At 33.8% G+C, this 23,261-nt stretch overlaps 1 protein-coding gene across 1 annotated transcript in view; it reads left to right on the top strand.

Annotated features, from left to right (window-relative positions):
- The first annotated feature begins 13,177 nt into the window (after positions 1–13,177).
- The window catches only part of LOC105623018 (innexin shaking-B), a 13,417-nt gene continuing 3,333 nt past the window's right edge, over positions 13,178–23,261 (top strand). The window contains exons 1-2 of the mRNA XM_012204421.1: positions 13,178–13,540; positions 22,180–22,399. Coding sequence (XP_012059811.1) covers positions 13,178–13,540; positions 22,180–22,399 — 583 coding nt within the window. The remainder of the gene's footprint in view (positions 13,541–22,179; positions 22,400–23,261) is intronic.

The following is a 23,261-nucleotide window of genomic DNA, read 5'->3' as shown; positions in this document are numbered from 1 at the left end:
TAAACCAACAGTCAATTAATGCATTACAAGTCGTTAGTCCAGTAAATAAACTGGATTATTTGTCATCATTTGAATGCCAAAATAACGTTAAAAGTGTATTACACGTATTTTTTAACAAAGTGAAAAAATTATGAAAAAAATTATAAATTTTCTATGTTGTATAATTTGAATGTTGTATAATATAAAATTTGGCGATAATTTCATTGGATGACAAATTATTTCAATAAAAAAATAGACATGTTTATAAAAAGGAATTAAAATGTGAAAATTTTAACTATAAAATTGTATTGTTAAATATTTTTTATTATTATTAAATATTGACTTTATTGGCCTGTTCCATATGTATACATATAACATTCATTTTTATACGGAATGTATTAATTTCCAATTCCACTTTTTGCAGAGACTGTTAAATACGGAAAACACACGGGATATTTATTAGTTAAATAAATTACATAAATATCCCGATATGACATGACAGACATGTTTATGTATTTAATCAAATGTTTAATTTGTCCATCGTAAAGACAGATCTTTGTGGCTCTCTTGTTTATCATGTAATTTGGAGCGATAATAATCGAACATATAAGAGACTAGTCTTTTGCAGTCGTTAAATTATTTCATTGTGATAACATATTCGAATATAAAAGACTTATTGTATTATATTTTTATGCGGATATTTCTTTTTGTAATGCAAATTGTAAAATAAAGAATAAAATAAAATACAAGAGTAAAATAAAATATAATAACAAAAATGGCGATTGAAAATCATTTTGCTGCAATGAGTATTGAGAGAGAAAGTATGCAATATTTTTTAAATACATGTAGAAGTCTCTCATCATTCCGCGATAAAATATAAGAAATTTAGCATTGATAAGAGAATTATATTTAAAAAGGTCCATTTTACACACATTTATATATACATATATACAAAGCTCCTTATTTAGACATATGAGACAGATCCCAAATTCACCAAACTGCATCATTAAATGTAATAGCATTATCGTCATAATGTATACTATTGTGATGATTTTTGATATTTACGAAATCATCATATTTCTTGGATCTAATGAAAGGTGGAAGATAAAAATGACCCCTATCAGAGTTAATAGACGCCGCGCGGTAGGAATCGGTCCTAAATTAGGGACGAGTACCCTGGTGGACGCGGCGCGGCGCGGCGCAGCGGCGGCGGCGAGGAGTCTCTCGCGTCGCCGACGCGACGAGGCGAACGCGCTCCCGGCGCAACGCTCGCCCGCACGCTCGGTTCGGGTTCGGCGTTTCTATTCCTGGAGCATGCCGACTCCTCGTCTCCGTACTCCTAAGCGGCGGTGCCGTGCCATGCTATGCCATGCCGTGTCCCAGCTACGAGCCGACGAGCCGAGAACGTGCGCCAGTGCGAGCGAGTCCGCCCGCGCGGATCCGAGCGTCTTTATACGCGGTTGCTGCGCGGTGCGGCGCGGAAAGTGGCCGCCGGAAATGTGCGTGCGCGTGCGACGAAATCGACGGAAGCGTGGACAGAACGCCGACGACGACGACGACGCTGTCGCTGCCGCACGCCAAATACGCCGACGTGCAGGAGGAAGCCGTCGACGCGATCTCGCCGCGATTTATCGTTGTGTCTGATCATCGCTCGGCCCGCCGTCGCTTATCTCGTCGACCGACCGATCGACCGATCGTCGCGTTACGGCGACGACGGTAGAACGTCGGATCGTCGGATCGTTGATCGGCGAGCGATCGCGACTGATCACGCCGACGGAATTAATGACGGAATGCCAGATCGTCGTTGCCGGAGATTTCTCCGCCGGAAATTGTCGAGCTAAGAATTCCCTCGACGCCGAGATCGGTCACCGATCGACGAGGTGTAACGGCGCTTGCACGCGAGTGACAAGCATGAGCGCCAGAGTCGATCTCCGCCTTCCTCTCTCGCTCTTTTCCATCTGCCGGTCACGATTGTCACCGGAAAACGTAGGTCCTCTTCCCGAGTTCTCGGTGCCTCGGGAAGAAATCTGTTCGCGCGAGATTATTGGAGATTACCGGGATAAACTTCCTTCTTGCGCGGTTATAAGAGATCATTATAGAGATTTTATGCAACGGCATACGCGTGTTTAAGGCACGATAAACCGCTAATCTCGCGTCACGTCGTTAGCGGATATACGGCAAACGATAATGCAAGTGTAGGGTAAAACTGTCACACTTGTTTATCATTATAATTAGGTTATATTATATACAAGTGAGACAATATGACGCATGAGATTTTAGCGTTTATCTCGAGCTACTTTGCAGAATTTCTCCGTTACTAAGAATCGAAAAAGATCGACTACATTGAAAGATTGGCTGAATATGGCATTTTTAATTGGTTGCAGCAGCCCATTTTTGATTGCGTTAGCCTATCGAAATATTGCCTATACTGACATTGCGGACAGGCTAACGCAATTAAAAATTAGCTACTGCAATCAATTAAAAATATTATGCCATATTTATCATCTAATTTGCTGCAACAACCAATTTTTTTTTTCATTGTGTAACTTCGAGGAATTGAAATTTCAACGCTGCAGACGCGCGAAAATTATGGCTATTTATTTGAGAAGCTTATAGAAGAAACACATTGCTGCACTGTTAGATATCAAAGAAGCAATAGTAAATCAATTCCTTGAGTTAAATAATATTTTGTTAACTTTCATATGTCAAAATAATGTAAATCCATTTCTCTGTTCGAATTGCTTAATTTAATTGCTTAGAAGTAAATAACGTCTAAATTAATGTATGCACTCCACACTAAATAATAAACACTACATTTGTGTCAAATTTAATATATTTCTTGAGTTAAATCGTTTAAAACTATTGTTTTAGTTAAATTAACAATATTACGAATAGTAGCAGTGGTGATCGATAGAAAATAATTAGAAATAATTCAAATTGGATATCAAAATTTGACGTTACGAATTTAACAGTATAAAGTAAATGTAGGTATCAGTAGTGAACGTGATCCAATTATAGAATATTGGAAATGACAAAAATGTTAAATATTAAGCTTTTAATGATATATACACTGTTAAATATATAGAATCAAATTTAATCTAATGTTAGTTGCCATCATTGCTACTAAATATATCGTTATTTTTTACCAAGACGATAATTAAATTTGACACTATATCGTCAAATTGACACTGTATAGTCAAATAACCATTGTTTCAGTATAAAATAACGATAATATTGAATAGGAACAGTGGCGACTCACGTTAAATTAAATTTGACTTTATAGACTTAACAGTGTATGGCTCTAATATGGCTCTAAATTTTTATAAACAAATTTACTTAGAGTCGTACATATCATTAAAAAGTTAATATTTAACATTTTGATGTTTCATTTCATCCAATAATTGGATCATGTCCACTAACTAGTACATTTACCTTAAAGATCTATCCACAGACAAAATTATGATTGCATGAAGCGTAACTGCATAAACGTATACATAAAGAAAATTATCCAATTTCACGTGCGTCCTTGATAGAAATGCGATTGGATAATTTTCTTTGTGGTTATGCAAGTTTGTTTGGATAGCTTCTAAGGGACATCTGCTCAGTCCTCCACAACGAAAACCGCGCTCGGTGAAATTACGTGGATTTCAATCGTTGATTGCCGGCTTCGGATATTTTCGGACGATCCTTGTTCGTAATGATGCATTGCTCACAAACGTGGCGATGGCAAACGTGCTGGACGGATGACTCGCGGCCTCATCCCGCACGGATTCAATATAGTATGTTTAGAGTATCGGTCAAAAGGTCTCTCACCATCTCAGAGCCACGTGTTTAGATTATCGGTCTCCCTTTACGAGAAATCGTATACGAAGTATTTTGAGAAAAGGAGCGCGTATGTACGAAGTTCACTTTTTTAATATTTCCGTTTAATAGTGTATTGAATAAACTTTCTTCTTCTTTTATGACTGTACGAGCCGTGCACGCAGAAGAAACAAACGAATGAAAAAACATGCTGTTATTACTACTTTACGTAGGTGATTCCTATGCTGTTTTCGTTATTTGGTAAAAGTCGTAGAGAGTGAAAGAAAATAATGAAGCGAGAGGAATCAGATAACTCCGGATAGTTTTGGAAAGCGTTACGAGAACGTGTATAAAAGTTTCTTGTATCTACTTCCATTTTTTATATTTATTAATGACACATATTAATTGTATTTCTATTAAATAAGAAATTACGTGATACAGATTTCCAATCATCAGTTATGTACGTTTCAGTTTTACCAAGTTAAATAAAAACGTACAACTCGACGGGACATTTATAATCTAAATAATGTGAATATTATGTCATATGATTTTATTCTTCATAGTCCCAAAAGACAATTAAAAAAAATTAAAGTCAAAAGATCACAAATCATTTAAAATATTAAAAACCATTTAACAGAAAAATAATAAAGTTGTCGTATTATAGTAAGTCCAAGTCATAATATGACACAATTAAATTATGATTAATTTTATTATTTTTGTCTGTTTAAAAAATTAATTTCAAAGAAACGACAACTCGATTTATGATATACATAAAATCCCAAAAACTCACAGAATTTAATATTCTTTTAGTAATATTAGATTTTATTAGAATTCTAATATTAATATTCTAATATTAATATTAGAATTAATTTACAGTTATATTTTTATAGTTATATTTTATAATTTATAGTTTTATAATAAGAATTTATAGTTTAATTTATAGTTATATTTTTTAGATTATATTTGTGAAAAAAATATCATTAGGTCGTGTTATTTGATATTTACACGGAAAAAAATGTATCTGTCGTAACTAATTTCAGTTTGTTAAAATATATTTGCTGTCATAACTATAAATTTATATACTATGGTGAAATGGTTTGCTGTTGCTACTATAATGTAGGTATTACAGCTAAGACATTAGCTATAACATCTATATTTTAGCTTTTCTCTGAAATTAATTGTGATACATATTACATTTAGTTACCACATGCAGTTTTTATTTTAGTTACGGCAGCTATTTTTTTTCCTGTGTAGATAATGAGACTAGATATAAAAATATAAAATATATATCACCATTAATTTCAGGAAAAATTGTTTTATATAAAAAATAGAGTATGAAATATACCCTCGGATAGTACATATTCTCGCTACACCTCTGCTATCTGAATTTATAATTTGTTTTTATATTTTTTCATTGATGGTCTAAAATTTCTAAAAAAAGTACGAAGAACGTATTATCATAATGTATAATAGAATACGTATAATAGAATAAGAAACAATAATGAGTTTCAATCGCGATCTTTCACAGCGTACAGACGTTTCAAAGCTCTCAGTTGAACCTCCCGTTACTTCTTGCCCTCTCACTTGTGTTATTGCTCATTGAATTGCATTCGAATTAAAGTGCGTGTACATTTCTCGATCACGAGTGAAACAGTATCTACAATTCTAATTTGTTTTATTCAATAAAACTTTCATTTGCTTTCTCATCTATTTTCATTAATCCTTAGTGTATATTGAGTCATTCATGTTCTGCATATTTATTTTCTTCAAAAAAACTAGGAGCATCAAGTAATTATAACATTTATGTGCATATAATTTTTTAAAACAATACACAACTTTACAAATAACTTTCTGAAGACGTTTAAGTTTATGTGAGAATCACTTGATAATTTCTGTAATTTGATAAAGTGATGAAAATTACCCGATACGAATGACTCATCGTGTAATAAAGGACCAGAAAATCATCGTGTATACTAAAGGTTAATAATATCATACGAGATGTAACAGTATTAGATTTTAATGTCAGAAAGTTATCTCGAGAGAGAAGAGATACGCGAAATTTCTCTACCTTTCCACTCTGATACTTTGATCTTCGCCGTTGTATCAATTTAAATAGCTCTAAATGTATCATGAATTCTATTCGTCATCGCGAATATCTCGATTCGCACGCGATTAAAGCGGACATGATAGTCTCGGCGATCTAATCGAATAACATACCGCTATGCTTTATTTAAATCGTGCCGCTTAACGAGTTTACTACAAGCGTCATCGTTAATTCACAAATCCCGGTTACGAGATGAAGCATGAATGTTTTCTATATCGGTCTCCTCATGATTGTATTTGAGTATCACCTATTAATGGTGATGTATCACTTTCCATCGCTCTTCGCACGTTCCTTCATTAGTAAATATCCAAAGTGCCGTTACTAATATTGTATAATCTAACGCGTGTTATACAACTCGAGCAGTAAGAATTTTCAAGTACCTCAGAGTACTCTGGAGTCGTACATTAAGCTCGTATTTTTGTACGTGTGGAGAAGTAGACATGCTGGATTAATTTAGCTATTTAGGCTACACGTGTATCTTATATCTGCAACAAGAAGATCATTAAAATGTTTTGCATTCTGTACAATAAAAAGTTAATGTTGGTTTTTTTTTTTTATTACTTGTATCGATTTATTAAATTCGTAAATATATTTTACATAATTTTTTAAACTTTAATTATTTTCGTAAATAATCCGCTATTTAAATATTACTTTTTATCTTACTCTATATAAAATTTATGTTATATATTAACATATTATTCAACAATGACACAAATAAAAAAATTGTTATTTTTGCTTGCAGAAAAAAAGCATTGAAGCTTTTGAAAAAGTACTTTCGTTCTTCTACAATCAGTTACTACAACAAAATTACTTTTCAAAATTAACATTACAAAATTTTAATGATTTAAAACATTGAAATTCCTTTTCTGGAAAACTTTGTTTTTTGAAATTGTGCCATTATTGTAGCAAATAAGTAATGTTATTGGAGTTAGACGCTTCTCGTCGGATCTTATAATAAATTCGGTTACTTGCATTACACTGAATTAGTGCACATTAAAGATTGTTTCATTATAAAATATTTAAATACAATGGCGTAATGTAATCTACTTTGACAATGAAATGATATTAAATAATATTAACGTAACTACATCATTATTGGATATACTTTTTCCTACCTAATATGATTGTTTGAAATATTCATGTGCTGTTTTACATTTAACTTTGCTAATTTCATGTACAACAACATTTAGTATGCACTAATCTAGTGTAGTACAAGTAAACAGATTCGCTATTAGTTTTTATTTTAGATATCTAATTTTGATCAAATTCGTTATTGTTATCAAATTCGAATATTTTTTTATATTCTTTTATATAGAGCTTCGATTTTGAACTTTAATTATTTTTGCAAGCAAAACTCGCTACTTAAATATTATTTTCTACTTTATACAAAATTTATATACATTGTTTCCAAAAAAAAATTATCTCGCATAATACTGCGTTAGATGCTTCTCATCGTGTCTTAGATATTCTTTTGTTAGAATCATCGTGGCGAATAAAGTCCAGCGAGTGATGCCGGCAAGCTGAAAGCTAACTACTATACGATTATCATCAGTGCTTTTCAAAGTATACCTGCAATGACATCTTAAAGGTATACAGTTAAAAAAGCTGGAATAGCATTGCCATAGTCCATACTTAATACCACTGCAAAGAACGCAGATGATAAACATTCTGAATGAGCTCGAGAGAAGCAAGAGGGAGCGGAATACATTAAAGTTCGGTTTACAGCGCGGGGATGATCGTATGCGCGGATTCCATTCGCGATTCGATTGCACAATCCGATTAAACGTTCTTGAAAACATTTCGATAGAAAATGTCTAGCAGTTACAATAAAAATCAAGATTCCACGCAATAAAAGATTATTCGATTCACGCTATATTTACGATTCATTCCGCTCCAAATATTCCGACATATTCGTTGACAATTACAAATGAAGTTACGATACGATGTGTAATCTGATAATTTATGAAATTATCGTAACGGAATCAAACTATATCACGCGTTTTTTTATCCGAATTTTAGTCGCGCATTGTGAGACGAGTCATCAGCTTAAAGATAGATTTTATGTCCATTTCTATTCATTTAAATCAATTTTTTAATATCGATTTAATTTACTTTTTTCTAATGTTAGAACTAAAAAAAAGATAAAAAGTAAATGCTGTTAAAAAAATTTATAATGTCAAATTATATCTCATTTGACTTACTTTAAATTAGATTTTTATAGGTCACCACTGCTTCTACTCAATATGTCGTTAAATAAAAGAATGGAATTGAAATTTAATTGAAAAAAAAATTAAATTTAACTTAAATTTTGTTTGTTATTCACTAAGTGCATACGTCAATATGGACGTAGTTTACTTTGAAACTAACCACGGAAATGGATTAATTTACATTTTAAGTTAAAAATAACAAAATGTTATTTAACTCAAGGGATTGAATTATTGTTGCTACTTTGATGTCTAACAGTGGATATTAATCTACATTAATAATAATGGATATTAATTATTAAAAGCACAGTTCAAACCTGAATTATTGTTAGAAATCAATTAAGATAATCCCTAAAGTTAAATAATATTTTGTCACTTTTAACTAGGTGCGTGTCAAAATCAATCAATTCATTTCTGTGGTTGAATTGCTTAGTTTCAAAATGAATAACATCCATGTGAATGTATATTTTTAGTAAATAATAAATTAAATTTGAATCAAATTTAATCAAATTCGAAATATTTTTCGAATTAAATTATTCAACTCCATTATTTTAATTAAAAAAACGGCATAATGAATAAGAGCAGTGATTTGTATAAATATGATTAAGAATAATTTCAAATTGGATATAAAAAAATTTGACGTTACAAATTTATTAGTGTGGGACCGTCTAATTTTGAAATCTCGATTCTGTTTATCGAGCGGAACGGTTCCGGTTTCCAATGATGTAAATCCATCCTAAAAACGATAGAGGCGAGGAAATCCGTGGTGTTATGTACCTCGCTTCGCTTTGCCCTCAGGTATTTCTGAGGAGCGCTTATCCGCTCCGTTTACTGCCGTGCGGTTTCGCTTGTGGCGGCGAAGTGCAGTCGCAGTGCGTAAACGCTAAAATAGAATAGCGCGCACGTCAAACAGCATTACGGGCCTTCTAATTTCTTGCCTAGCCCGGCTGATTTTCGACGGTACGAGTGGCGGCGAGGCACGTTGTAACGCACAACGTACGCTGACGGAGGCATAAAAAAGGGGGGGTGAGGGGTTCGTATCAAAGCGAATGTGCCTTTGAAGTGGCCGGTGCGTTAATTGCCACGGAGTTTTCGATCGTTTCGCTTACCCGAGCCCGCCGGCTCGTGGCATTAATGGGACGAAGGAGGGGGAGAGGAAGGAGGGAAAAATTACGAGAGAGACCCCATCGCGCCGGTTATAAATAAAGCCGGGGGCCCCCTCGAGCATTTCGCCGAGACTTCGCAATCCCCGTGCTCGTTGTGTATCCGCCGGTACCACTTGTCTCACTTATCATCCCGCGATATTCCCTATCGCTCAACCGCATCTGGAAAAAGTTTCTCCCGACTATACGTTCGCGTCGTATTTACGCCACGCGTTCGTTGCTCATCTCCGCGAAGTCAAATAAGAAAGACGGGACTGCGGACATCCGCTTTGAGAAGGTGGAAAGGGTAAGGGAGGGGGAAGGAAAGACAACGCTAATATTCAAGAATTAACTTTATCTACGTTTAATCATCGGTGTGCAGAGATTAGCAGGAAATTGGTGGCTAATTGGCAGGATGGAAAATTGCATATTGATATTGGCTCTTATACGTTCGTTTATCTTAACTGAAAATATTGAGAGATAATTATGTATGTAAATTAAGATTATACAAGTTATAACGCTTAACTTGATTAATGAGAACATGTTCATGTATCACATGCAAGTCGCAATGAAATAAGCCAATTCGATATAGTCGTAGGATTTTATACTTAAGATTTTTGCAGATATTAATATAGGCGTGTAAAGTTTATTTTGATTTCCGTACATTTTTCTTGGGAAAATTTATGCAACACGCTGATCGATGACACGCGTAGAAGAACCCACCAGGATTATCCGGAATTTACATTTAGCCTTAAAAAAAAAAAAAAAGAATTTCGTTAATGTCCAATGTGTAGATTGTTTCTGTATGTTTCGAAGTGTTCGATAATTTTGACACGTTTCAACGTTTCTCATTTCCATTTCGACGGGTTGCTCTTGTTAAAACATCGACAGACCGTCCGCAAGCGCGGAAACAAGTGTAAAATGTTTTATTTTCCCAAAAATGTTTCAACTCTAAAATGGTTACGGCGAGCGCATCCTATCTTGGCACAGACCCAATAACACAACTTCACCGAGTCGAAGAAAACCCTTATACTTTCGTAACATCGATAAAAAATCACCGCAGCCGTCGAGTGCACATAACAGTATTTCTTCGCCAATGAGATTACTTAAATTTCACGAATATAAAGCCCAGTTTACGGTCGTCTCGAGAAAGCACACGTGATAATTTGACTAGTTCATTGGCAAATACGGGATTTCATATTGGCAATACTTTACCTTGAAAATAGTCCGGTGGCCGGCTTGTACTTGATCTTGAAATCATTCGGAAATAAATCGGAAATAACGCGAACACTACGTTCGGACGTATGAGAATTTATTCCTGAATTCGTCGGGCAGATTTAATCCGGCTTTTACAGTGAACGCGTAATCGGATCTTTTCCTCGCGTGATCTAAATTGAATCGTTCTTTACAAAGCGTGAACGGAAGACAAATCAATCTTTTTGACAGGTCAATTTCGAAAGCTCTACCTTTTTATGAAAATAATAAACAATTGAAAACATATGCAAAATTGTTTGGAAAATTTTTATTATATTTTAATAATTTTTGTAAGAGAAACGATTTAACAATAAATGTTATCAAAGGTCTTTCTTTATCACTGAGAAGCTCTTCATTTTTATAACATATAATATGCTCTTCTTGTAATATTCAATTTTATTTTATTACTATTTGTAAAACGTGCAGAAATCAGTTATATCTTTATTGTAATTATTTTTAACATTTTTAATTATTTTTTAGTTTTTGTAAAGAAAAGAATTCAACAATAAACGTCAGCAAAAGTCTTTCCTTAATAGGAGCTTCCCTTTAAAATATATATTCTCTTCTTGCAATAATTTAATTTCATTATTTAATATTTTCTACGTTAAATGTTCTTAAATGTGTACAGTAATCAACAATAAAAAAAAAATCTCATTGTATTTTAATTATTTTTATAATAATTTTTGCAAGGATTTTTTTGAACAATAAACGTTAGCAAAGATTTTTTTCTTAATATTGAGAATTTTTTTGTTTTTGTAACACTATATACTTTTTTTATATCATTATAATCATTGTAATTAGGTTTCTAGAAGGAGCAGAAAACATGCATCAGCGATGAATCGCGAGCGGATATTTTCGTGCGCTTTCTCCGAAATTTTCCGCGAAGACGCGTCACTATCCGTTCTGTCTTCGCTTTATGAAGAAAGATGCTTCCGAATTGGACGATGAGAAGGCTTTCGATAAAACTAATCATATCTGTGCTCCCTTTTCTTGACATTTTACAAAAAAAAAAAAATGAAAAGGAATGGCGAGGAATTTATGGTGACTTTACTGCGACATCAAAACATAAAGACGAGAGACGAAACATGCAAAATTGCGAAAGCGAGGTGCGCCGTAAAGATTTTTCGCTCTTTCACGGACACTTTCCGAGAATATCGCGGTACAAATTTTGGTAACGCACGAAGGACTTTTGTAAACATTTCAAAGCGTGCAATCTTGTACGGTTGCGGTCGTTTTACTCGCGGTGTAATTTACTCGCGCGAATGACCACAGAACTGTACACGGAAAAAACGATTTTGCTGAAACATCTAAAATTTAGACACAGACTCAAAACTAATTTTATTGAATCATCAAAGAATAATTGCAAGGAACTCAGATACGATAAACAATATTGTAAACAATTTTTATATTCTAGCAATCAGCTTGAATGTCGTACATAATTATTTTGATAGTTTAATAACAAAATTATTTTTTATTTATATCTAGCTAAATTTTTAGATATTTCAGTGAAATCATTCTTTCCATGTAAAGTGAGAATTTGAATGAAAATTTTTTTATTTTAGAATACCCAAGGGAAATCGTGAGATAAGATTTTAAGAGCATCTCGCATGTGCTGGCTTGTTCTTCGAAATGAAAACTCGCGGAGATGCATGAGCTCGACGAATCTGCGCGTGTCACCGAAACCGACAGTGTCACTCGAATATTTGTATATTCGAACAGCCAAGATTAGAAATTGCGATACGAACGTGAATAAGAATACGAGAAGAATGCGCGGGAGGACTATTATCGTAGGAACAACGGATTATTCAAAGTCCCGTCAACGTCGATCGCAACGCGATTCGACGATCGAGGAATCGTTCATCAAGTGGCAAACTTTTCCGAAGGAAAGCTTTACTCGTCGAATAACTTGGAGTAAATGTGAAGAAAGAGGAGACGTACAGAGCGCACCGCGAGAGGATTATACCTCGTTTCTTTGGCGAGAAATGTGAGACTGTTAATGTTTCAGAAGATTAAATGCCAAAGATGAACAATAATTGCTATTTAAGAAGACAGTATTTATATAGCAGTAAGGATAAGATTCAAAGTAATGTATAAGTCGTAAGAAGTATTTCACACAGTTTTCGATCGACCAAAAGGATCGACCAAAGATACATATATAGATTTATCAAAGACACCAGAGTGATTACTAAAAAACGATGCATATAAAATATATACAACACATATATTTTTAAAAAAGAATAATTATATATATATATTTTTGATGATCAAAAAAAGATATTTTCTTGAAAATCAGAAAGGAACCGCAAGGACAATAATTGAAGAAAATGAAGTAAGTGATAAAGTGAAATAGATCTCTTTTCGAAAAGTTTTACGCAAGTTGGGAAATATAAGCTAAATAAAAAAATGTACAGTTAACATTTTTTAATCCATTTTTTAAAGATTCATGCGCGTTTTCGGTATTTTTCCTTCAAGTTGTGAACTCGTGTCTTGCTCGAAAGTAAAAAAGTGGACGAAAAGCCAAACTTTGAAACGCGGCTAAAAAACGGTCTCGAAATTGGGAACAGTGAAAAATGTAGGTAAAGAACGACAAAGCGACGTGGAAGGACGTGGAGTCCTGCGGACGTTATTCTGGGGAATCGCCGTGGCCCGGCGTAGCCTCTGATCTCTTATTATAGTATCGTTCTAGTACCAAGATGCTGGACATATTTCGTGGTCTGAAGAGTCTCATAAAAATCTCGCATATCCACATCGACAGCGCCGTCTTCCGCTTGCATTACAGTCTGACTGTGATCCTGCTGATAGCGTTCTCCCTGATTGTCACAACCCGTCAGTACGTCGGCAATCCTATCGACTGTATACATAGCAAGGACCTGCCTGAAGACGTTCTGAACACTTACTGCTGGATACACAGCACTTACACGATAACCGCGGCGTACCGAAAAAGAGAAGGTTTGGAAGTACCATTTCCCGGCGTCGACAATTCTAAATCGTATTCCGAAACTGAGCGAAAGGAGTACAAATACTATCAGTGGGTCTGCTTCATGCTGTTCTTGCAGGTAATCGATTGATTATTCATACGGTATTCTTTTTTGCATGAAGAGAGTGTTCTCTATCTCAACCTCTTGTATTCGACGAATTTAATGCGAATTTATGCACGACGAATTTAGATATATCGATATATTTGATTTAACAAAATAGAAATTTAAGCGCAAATCACAGAAAAGATAGTTGTTGAATATATGTGTAAATGTACGTAAATGTGAATAATATTAACAAATAATATTTTAGATGACTGAATAATATGAACAAGTATAATATTTTAATATTAGATGATTGAATAACATAATCAAGTAAAATATTTTGATGGCTGAATAGTATCTAATATTAACAAATAAAATTTTGAATAGCTAAATAACATCAACATTAACATATAACATTAACAAGTAAAATGTTAGATAGTTGAGTAATAATAACAAAAGTGTCTATTGCGAAAGTGTGACTAATATGATATATATACTATAACTGTTTTTGCAAGTGCGGCTATCGAAACATTGCCTGTACGCAAAATTGGCCGCGATACGTGGAACATACGTAATTCAAAGATTCCATCAAAATTTATATGCGTCTATTTAACGCCAAATGTAATAGCTCGATCCTAACTCACGTCTTTCGTGAACGTGCACCGTCGCGTCGATTAGACAAGTGAAACATCAAGCATGTTTAGCGTTGAATGTGTGGTTTGCATACGAGCCATAAAACGTACCGATGCTTTTAGCGTTGCACTCCTAAGCGTTACTCATCCATCAATCTTTCTGTTCGGAGTTGGACTCGAGCGACCTGCATGTTGCTCGCGAAGGTCTATCATCTAATCCATTGCCAAGAAAGAAACCTTAAGTATAACAATGCACTAAACTTCGTCGTTGAGAGTTGTTCGTGTGGTCGCACAATGACAAAGTTTAATGCATTGTTATACTTAAGGTTTCCTTCTTGGCAGTGGTTAACAAACTATCTATCGATAAATTAATTGCCGAACAAAGATGATTACGATCAAAAATGCTCGTACGATCGCGCCCTTTCAGTTCTAGAAATTGTGTTAGTTAAATCGTGTCACTTATCATTAAAAAAAAAAGAGTCTGATAATAATCACTAAATATATTTTGTTTAGCATATTGATAAAATATTTAATAAATATTATCAAACATATAATAATAGTAATCAATCGTTTGGTAATAATTACAAAAGTAAAATAATATTTAGAAAACAATATTAACATACGAAATTATTTCACTAAACTTTATAACAACTATCATCAAGACTTAATTATTATTAGATTTTTTTCAGTAGGTGCATTACAATGACACGCAATATAATATAAATAATAAATTATATAACGTATGTAAGATACAAGATTAAGATTAGTTAAAGATATAAGTAAATGAGCTTTGATACGATAATGATATCAAGTACGTAAATTATTTGGAAAAAATACAATTGTCTACATGTACGATAATACAATGTATTAACAAATGATTGACGTCACATACAACGTTGTGCATTACAAATTATGCAACTTATATAACTTAAAAATATAAATAGATTTGCAGCTAATACGTAAATTATTTAAAAGAAACGATTACCATAACATGATAATACCATCGCACTGTTAAAAAAGGAAAAACATTTTTAATGCGAAATTGAATGTCAAATACTTGCTGTCGTTTATCACAGCTGATTATTTCAGTTAGCTTAAAAGAAATAGGAAGATCGTAATAGAAAGTTTAGATGATACGGGTTAATGGCGTGGTGCGAAACACCTGAAATAGCGATTCGTAGTATTTTCCTTGCTCTCGCGCGTTTCTTTCATGCTACTCGCATTGATATCTCAAAATAAACTCAGTCGACGACAGCCTATCCCTCTACGAAAGTTCTCTTTCTATTTCCTCGTCTCCCTTTGCCGTGTTTTTTCGCCCGGCGTTTCAAAGCAAACTATACAGTTTACAGCGAGTAGTCGTCGCTTTTTTACTGATCTATTCTCTTTCACTGATATATGAATCTCCTCACGCATTTCTATAATTATCGTTGGGCTAATTTCGTCGTTTGTTGAACAATGAATTCTTTCCCTCCTGTTCCCTCGTGTATTTTGTTCGCCCTTTGTGATTTAATCACGCAATGTGTAAATCAATGTGTTATTTTAACATTTCAAGATTAACCTTTATTCATTAAAGAAGATTCTTTTAAAGTGTAAATTATATAAAAAAATTATATTAAAAAATATAAAAAATATCAAGAGATAAATTACACAAAGAAATGAGTATATTTTTCTTATTGGATTATACTAGAAGAATTAATGTTTTCTTTTTAGTTGCCCCGGTTGCATAATCGTTAATGATTGCAAGATTATTTGAAATCTAATGACTGAAAGAGCCGATGAAAAGGGTGGCTTAATGAGCGTTCCATCGACGGATTAATCCCGGTTCTTAATCAGAGCACGGTTATCTTATCTCGACTTCATCGTTTTTTTATCGCCTCCTATTTTTTCCAGTGGAGGAGAGAAGTAAGGAGGTGACGATAAATACAGTTTCATAAGTGTTCATTTTGGTCCGTCGGAATGTTCTCTTACGCGTGGTAATAGTGCGCTTAATTTCGTTGCCCGGAATATGTGCGCGCCGTACTCGTAACACGGTCGATTAAGCATGTTTTCAATGATGGAGATCGTCGAACCACCTTGTACAATATTTCCCGTACGCGATACATTAGAATGAAGCTTACAGCATCGAATCTTACTAATAATAATATAATCGTCGTGTCATGTAACCTAACGAGGAAAAATAAAAGGATTATAAGAAACAAATCGCATCTCGCAGATCCATTAATTATTTTACTTGTATATTTCTTTCTTAGTTTTGAACAAAAATAGATTTCTCGCCTGAATTATCACACGAATTCAATGATACGTACGTAAAATTTTCTTCAAATATCCAATTATAAACATTTACAATGTCAATCAATGTATCTATGTAGTACATCAAAATTTTCTTCCGTCTTAATTTTGACTTTCCGTCATCAGCATAATATATACAAATGACGTGTTACTGAGCTCCATTAATATTCATAATTCTGTCATGATTTCGGATACATATAACCTTGTTATAATATTAGACCTCATTAGCTCGTTTCAAATTTTACAACGAAATGACAAAATCGAAAGTCATCTATTGTTTTTTTCGGTGAAACTATTTATATGTATATCATATCATATCAAACAGTATGTAACACTATATCAGATTAATACAGTTTCATCGATCAGCCTTTGATTGATCATGCTAATCCAGACGTTTGTAAGATAATATCAGTTATGTGTATTTAGTATCGAGGTCAAGGGATGCCTCTCAAGTCCGGTCAGTCTTCTGACGGCTTGTACTCGAGACTCACGTGCGTGTTTCTTTTCTAATTTCATTTATCGTCTTTAATTTTTCCTTCGCAATTGTTTTGTCCCGTCGAAACATTGAATTGATTTAAATTCACAAAACAAAGTGGATAGGATTGTGCATTAACGTGTTAACGACAGTGGAAGATGAGAAAAAAAAGTGTACGAATGTACAATAGAATGTACAAGAAACAATTTTCTATTAAAATTGTTAATTCAAACGGTGAATAAATAGTGTTCGTTCGTGTGTTGTGATTTTGTGTTATTAAAGTAACACAACTTTGCAATTCCTTACATGGAAGGCATTTTTAATAATAGAAGTATTATATAAATGAAAATGTAGCGGAAATAATTGTATCAATTTTTTTCATTGATATAATTACGAAGAAGGGAAGAAATCAACATGTTTCGCATACGGAGGGAGAGTCAGCATTAAAATTCGAAGAGAGATTCATTGTATTCAAAAATGGAAGACAAACAGATAAGAGGGGAGTGAAGAGATGACAAGAATAAACGAAGGGAGAAAAGTAAATTAAAGGGAAGTCAGAAAAGCAAACAGTAGATGTAACTTTTACGATGGTTTATATATCCACAAAATGCATACAGTGTACACTCCATCTTAGGTCCAATCTCAAGAGATCGTGGAGATGGGTGGTCCACTTTTACGATTATAATTATATTCTTCTAAGGATTATCTATTTTTGACATTTTACAATTAAAGCAATAATTGCAATTTTTTTCACAATGAAACGGAAGTTCGAATCCGACAAATAAATTAAAATCGACAACAAGAAAGTGATAAATCAATGTAAATATTATACTTTCACTCGATATTGCTATCTTGAAGTATTTAATTATCTTCGAAAGAAAATACTGAAAGTGATTTAATTTCGTGCTCATCGTGCAGTTCGTTCAAAGGACTAATTTCCAGTAGGATTAATTGTAAGTGTAAAAATAGTCATTTCGCTGGTGGAAAAAAACGACGAAGGGAACGAAGGATGTGATGATATCGCGAAAGAGATTGCCGGGCGACTCGAGCAAAGTCACTCCCCGATCTCCGTTTATTTAACATGCCGCTAATGCTCAAAATGATCGATCTGTTCGGCTCGATTCGATCACTTTTCAAGGTGCACAGGATCGCCGAAGACTCGATGATATTTCGATTGCATTATCGTGCCACGGTGGCAGTGCTGTTAGCCGGTTGCCTCACCCTCGCTTGCAAAAGTATCTCCGGCTCGCCAATACATTGCGAAGCCACCGCGGCCGTGGACAAGGCCGTGCTGGAGACCTTCTGCTGGCTTCACACCACATACAGCATGGTGCGTGCATTCAACATGAGCATCGGTCAGGCCGTGCCTTACCCTGGGGTGTCAAATACCAAGGGCGAAGGCGGGCACGGCCACGCACCTCACCCGTTGGTCAAGCAGCACAAATATTATCAATGGGTTATCTTCTTCTTGCTACTGCAAGTAAGAAGCGACAGTCTCTTCCTTGCATTTCTATCGATTTTTTTTATTTCTCCATGCACACATTTCTTTATCTCTTTCTTTATTATTTTATTTTTATATTATCTAACTATATTATCTTTATTACATTTCATTTAATTAATATATTTTATTTTATAATTGTACTCATCTCTACAGTAAATATATCAATGATTGAATTAAAGAATATTGGGAATTTTCATAATAAATATTTTTCATTTATCTTTATGTGTGAAATATTATTCTTGTTACGAGCTACTACGGTATTTTTTTATATCAATTGCAACGTAAAACCTCTGATCTTCAATTTTATGTGAAAAAGCAAAAAGTTATTTATAGTTAATACAAACATACGAAGGCGATCAAATGTTCATATCTAAATTAAGATAGTTCAGAAATTACAGGTCCTGAATCAGTATCGATACAGTATATGATCGCAAATGAGTGTGTATTCGTTTATCCGTGATTGATAATCCTTGTTCATAACGTCAATACATAAATACAGGTTACAGATAGTTCTGCCTTTAAAATGCATATGTACCTTCGATGCTATCTTCGATCGTACCTCCGCCTCCCATATTTCAAACATTACTCGTCTTCGCGCACGTACAATATCGTTCTTTTTCTCAAGTTACTATCCTCTATTTATACATCCAATGTTCCTACAACTCTCTCGCTCTTTGATTAATCGCGCATCCACCTTTTATTTTGCAATTGATTGCTGCGTATCTAATGTGTTTTCTAGACAACTTTGACATGAAACATGTATAACGTCGCGTAACGCTAATAAATTGACAAAATACATCACTAATATGATTAACGTTTAATAAAATTGAAAATGTAACATGTAGAAATGTAAAATGTAGAAAACATGTTTTTGAAAACTGTTGAAAATTGTTTGTAAAGAGAAAGGAGAAAGTTTTTTTATAATTATTTCGTTCACACACAAGTAAATCATTTTCTATAATAATTAAATAAACAACATGTAACATAATGCATTTTAATAAGAACGTAATTTTACTAAATCATTTAAAATAGAATAATTTTTTCTAACAGTTTATATATTTTTTTGTATTTATATATATACGTAAATAAAAATATTTCTATTTAACAGCTTCAACAAAATTAACTACATTTTACATTACGTTTATTTTTGCACGTGTTAAAAGTCTCCTTTGTCCGCTCTTCTTCCTTCTTCGTCTCGCTTTTCTTAAAGCTTCAAAGCTCTTTCGCCTTGTTTAGCTAAATTTATTCGGGGCTAACGTGACACATAGATGCTACGCATCAGCCGGGGATCGTGTATTTCTTCAACATGTATTTCTTCTTTTCATATCTGATGAATATTTAAAGTCTATTTTCAGTGAATATTTAAAGTCAATTTTTTTGAAAACAAAGCCCCCTCGTATGAAAAATTTCATTGTATATTTTCGACTTATTTTTTCATGTACAATAATATCACTCTCTCTTCAATTTTACTATCAGTTATGAAACTGATTATATAAAATTGATTAGATTGCAATTTCATAAATTTATCCAATTTTACGTTATTACACGTTTAATTCTGAATTACAGCTATTAGACTTCCATTGTATAAGACGGTGCTTTGAAAGATCTTTATAACAACCGTTTCACCCTCTGTAAGACCCAAGTAACCAGTTCCAAGTTAAAAAACAAACAATATATCTATAGAATATGCTTTTAAATTTAAATTTAATTTACTTGTTTTTATAATATATAATATAGGTATTGTATAATTTATTAAAGATCTGCGGAGTATAAAATTGCGTTATTTTATTTTATTTCGTTTTGTTATCTAAAGAGCAAATCATCGATATGTTTAAATCTATTTGCATATCTAAAGGAATTTATGCTCGTCTACAAATTTGAACAGTGAAAGAGAGATATAAATGTCCTTTCAGCAGGGCAGCAAATATGATCGCGTTCTCGATCCTGGTTGGCAAGGGAAGAGAGGAGAAGAGAGGGATACAGATCTATTTTCGGTCACGCATTTTCCTTTTCTCTTTACAACGCAGGCGTTCTCTCGCGATAATGCTAAAAGCTGCAAATCGTACAATCGGTCTGACATGCGCGTTTATTTTATATTTCTTCATAATTCTTGTCAAGAGCGAGGTCAGACCACCCATTTTGAAGAATCCTGTCGCAGATATGTAAACCATGCACGCTAAGACCATACGAGTTACATAACATTCATTACATTTTCACACCGCCTATATAATTTTTTTAAATAAACGTTTACGAGAAAAAAATCTAACTTACTGCCAATTTTAGCTGCTTAGCGACTTTTCCAGTTTATACATTATAGATACTACATAAAAATTATTAAAGTATTTATTTAAAAGCTTAGCGTTTTAAGAATTTTAAAAAATTTTATTTCACAGAAAGATTTTACTGAATTGTACCTTTATCAGATTTTATACAGAATTCATGAAATTTGCGCAATATCTGTGGATTACAGGATTATTATTGTACATGTTCTCCGCATTAAGATTTTACCGTCATCCTGTGTATTTGTCTCCAAGCCAAAATAATAAGTCGTTTCTGCGTTTCTTAGAAACAATGTGACTCGTTGGATAAAAGCATACGTTTTGGGAAACCCATTAAGTTCCGACGCACGTCTTAAGCACGTACTTTCATTAACAATCATCCGAGCCTTTCGTAAATTGCAATTTAGCTGAAATTTTCTGAACACTCGCCAAGACATCGTAAGAGGGTAACGCGCGACGAGCGTACGTATCTATATTCGATCGTGTACTACAGCAAGCACGACCCGAGGCCCCTGGCGATAAGCCAGAAAGCTTTATATACCGTGAGAAAGGGTTTACTCCCACATCGTGGTCTCGATAAGTGCATTGACATCGCTTCGGAAATTCTAATGTGAGATAAGGTTGCCTTGATTCAATTAGCTCAGATTATCGCTCCAAGCGTAACTATACTTACACCTCTGCCATTCCTCTCTCTAAGATATTATCTATTCTATTTTAGTATTCTAAGATACTATCGAATAAAAATATCATAGGAAGTTAATAAAACATTACGATAGATTGCGAGATAAGACTTGATAGTGGGTATTTGAATTTTCAAATAATTCATATGTGTTGTGTTAAATGTTACCATTAAATAATTATTAATTAATATAATTTATATACTAAATTATGAAAATAAGAACGATGTCAAACTGTTAAAAAGATTCCAGTGAAATAACGAACTAGAAAGTTAACTTTTATAGGATGGCCACTAATAGTGGCGCTGAAATTATCATATTTTGAAGCAAGGAGTGCAATAACATAATATATAAGAAATTTTACTCAAGGAAAATTGTAAGATTTAAAAAATATACCTCCGCTTACTAAAGGTTAATTAACCGCAGATTAAATTTTGCCGTTAATTCATTATAGTGCAATTGATGAGTAATAACCAATATGAAACTTAATTCGTAGAACATCGATATCTAAGCGTGATAAACAGCGACGATATGAAATAATTAAGCTCGCGAGATACGCTCGCTTTCCGCCTCTTGAAGAGAGGTGCGGCTAGCAGTTTTTAAAAGTTCGTAAAATAGATTTTCGTTCGCGTATGAGTGTTCCGTGTATTGTTTTAATCAACAGTTATCGGGCAAGGTGTAATAATGATAACTCTTTTTGCGTGTTACCGTAACTATGTGTTAGTGTGTACATAAGTAGGTCCGCCTCCTACGGAACTCCTTGTAATATATCAACGATTGGCTGATTCGTCGGTATTTATTTGCTCGACACTTTGCTCGCAGGCGATCCTCTTCTATACCCCGCGCTGGCTCTGGAAGGGCTGGGAGGGTGGCAAGATTCATGCCCTTATGATGGATCTCGATATCGGGCTCTGCTCCGAGGTGGAGAAAAAGCAAAAGAAGAAAATGCTGCTCGACTACCTCTGGGAGAACCTTCGGTTTCATAATTGGTGGGCTTACAGGTACTACCTATGCGAGGTCCTCGCGCTTCTAAATGTGATCGGTGAGTAGCCCACACTTCTTTTTTTCGGACCGCGCCAAAGTCCTCCATCAATGTTTGAGCTTCTCGATCAACGTACATCCTCATCGCGATGTCGTAATATCGGCCAAATCGGAATTCGCAGACCCGTTAGGCGAACGTCATCGCGTATCTTCCGTTTACAATCGATAAATATAAACCAGTTATGCGCTTGAGAATGATATTTAAAGCGTTTCCCTTTTGGTGCTGAAGATGCATACGTTTGTATAGCTGAGATTAAGAAGTAGAATTTAAAAAAAACAATTGACAGCTTTTCGCTATTACTTTATGTTGAACACTATATTAAAAGAAAATAAAATAAATAATATTTGTGCCTCCAAGAATAAATTCAACAAGTAAAATACTTATGTGAGCTTTCGTGGTTGTTGATGCGTAAATTATGTATTCTAATTGAAATATACTAAGAAACAAAGTTAAAATAATACAAAAACAATAATTATATTAGGACTTTCGAATTTTAAACAATAACAAAAAGATAGATGTAATAGGCTAATGAGAGTCAGCAATGATAAACGGCGCAATTATTTAGTGAACAATCAATACTCAGATATTGGATTGATGTCTTCTTTATTTTGAATATTTCGATTCTCTTTGGAGAATCCTCCTCAGCAAGAAAGATACAAGTTAGCTCACATATCCATAATGCCTAAGTCGCAAATTGACAAAGATGCAGCGTTGTTAATCATCACGGAATATGAAGCATTGCACTGAAACTTTGTTGAAAATATTAAAACTTAAAAAGTAGAATTGTTAAAGTACAAATATAAATACTACACATTTTTTAAAACACTACGTCCTTGTACGACGATATGTCATTTGTCTGAAT

Source organism: Atta cephalotes (assembly GCF_000143395.1).
Source record: "Atta cephalotes unplaced genomic scaffold scaffold00052, whole genome shotgun sequence".
Taxonomy (NCBI): domain Eukaryota; kingdom Metazoa; phylum Arthropoda; class Insecta; order Hymenoptera; family Formicidae; genus Atta; species Atta cephalotes.
Note: the sequence above shows the minus strand (reverse complement) of the source record. Positions and strands in the feature narration are given on the sequence as shown.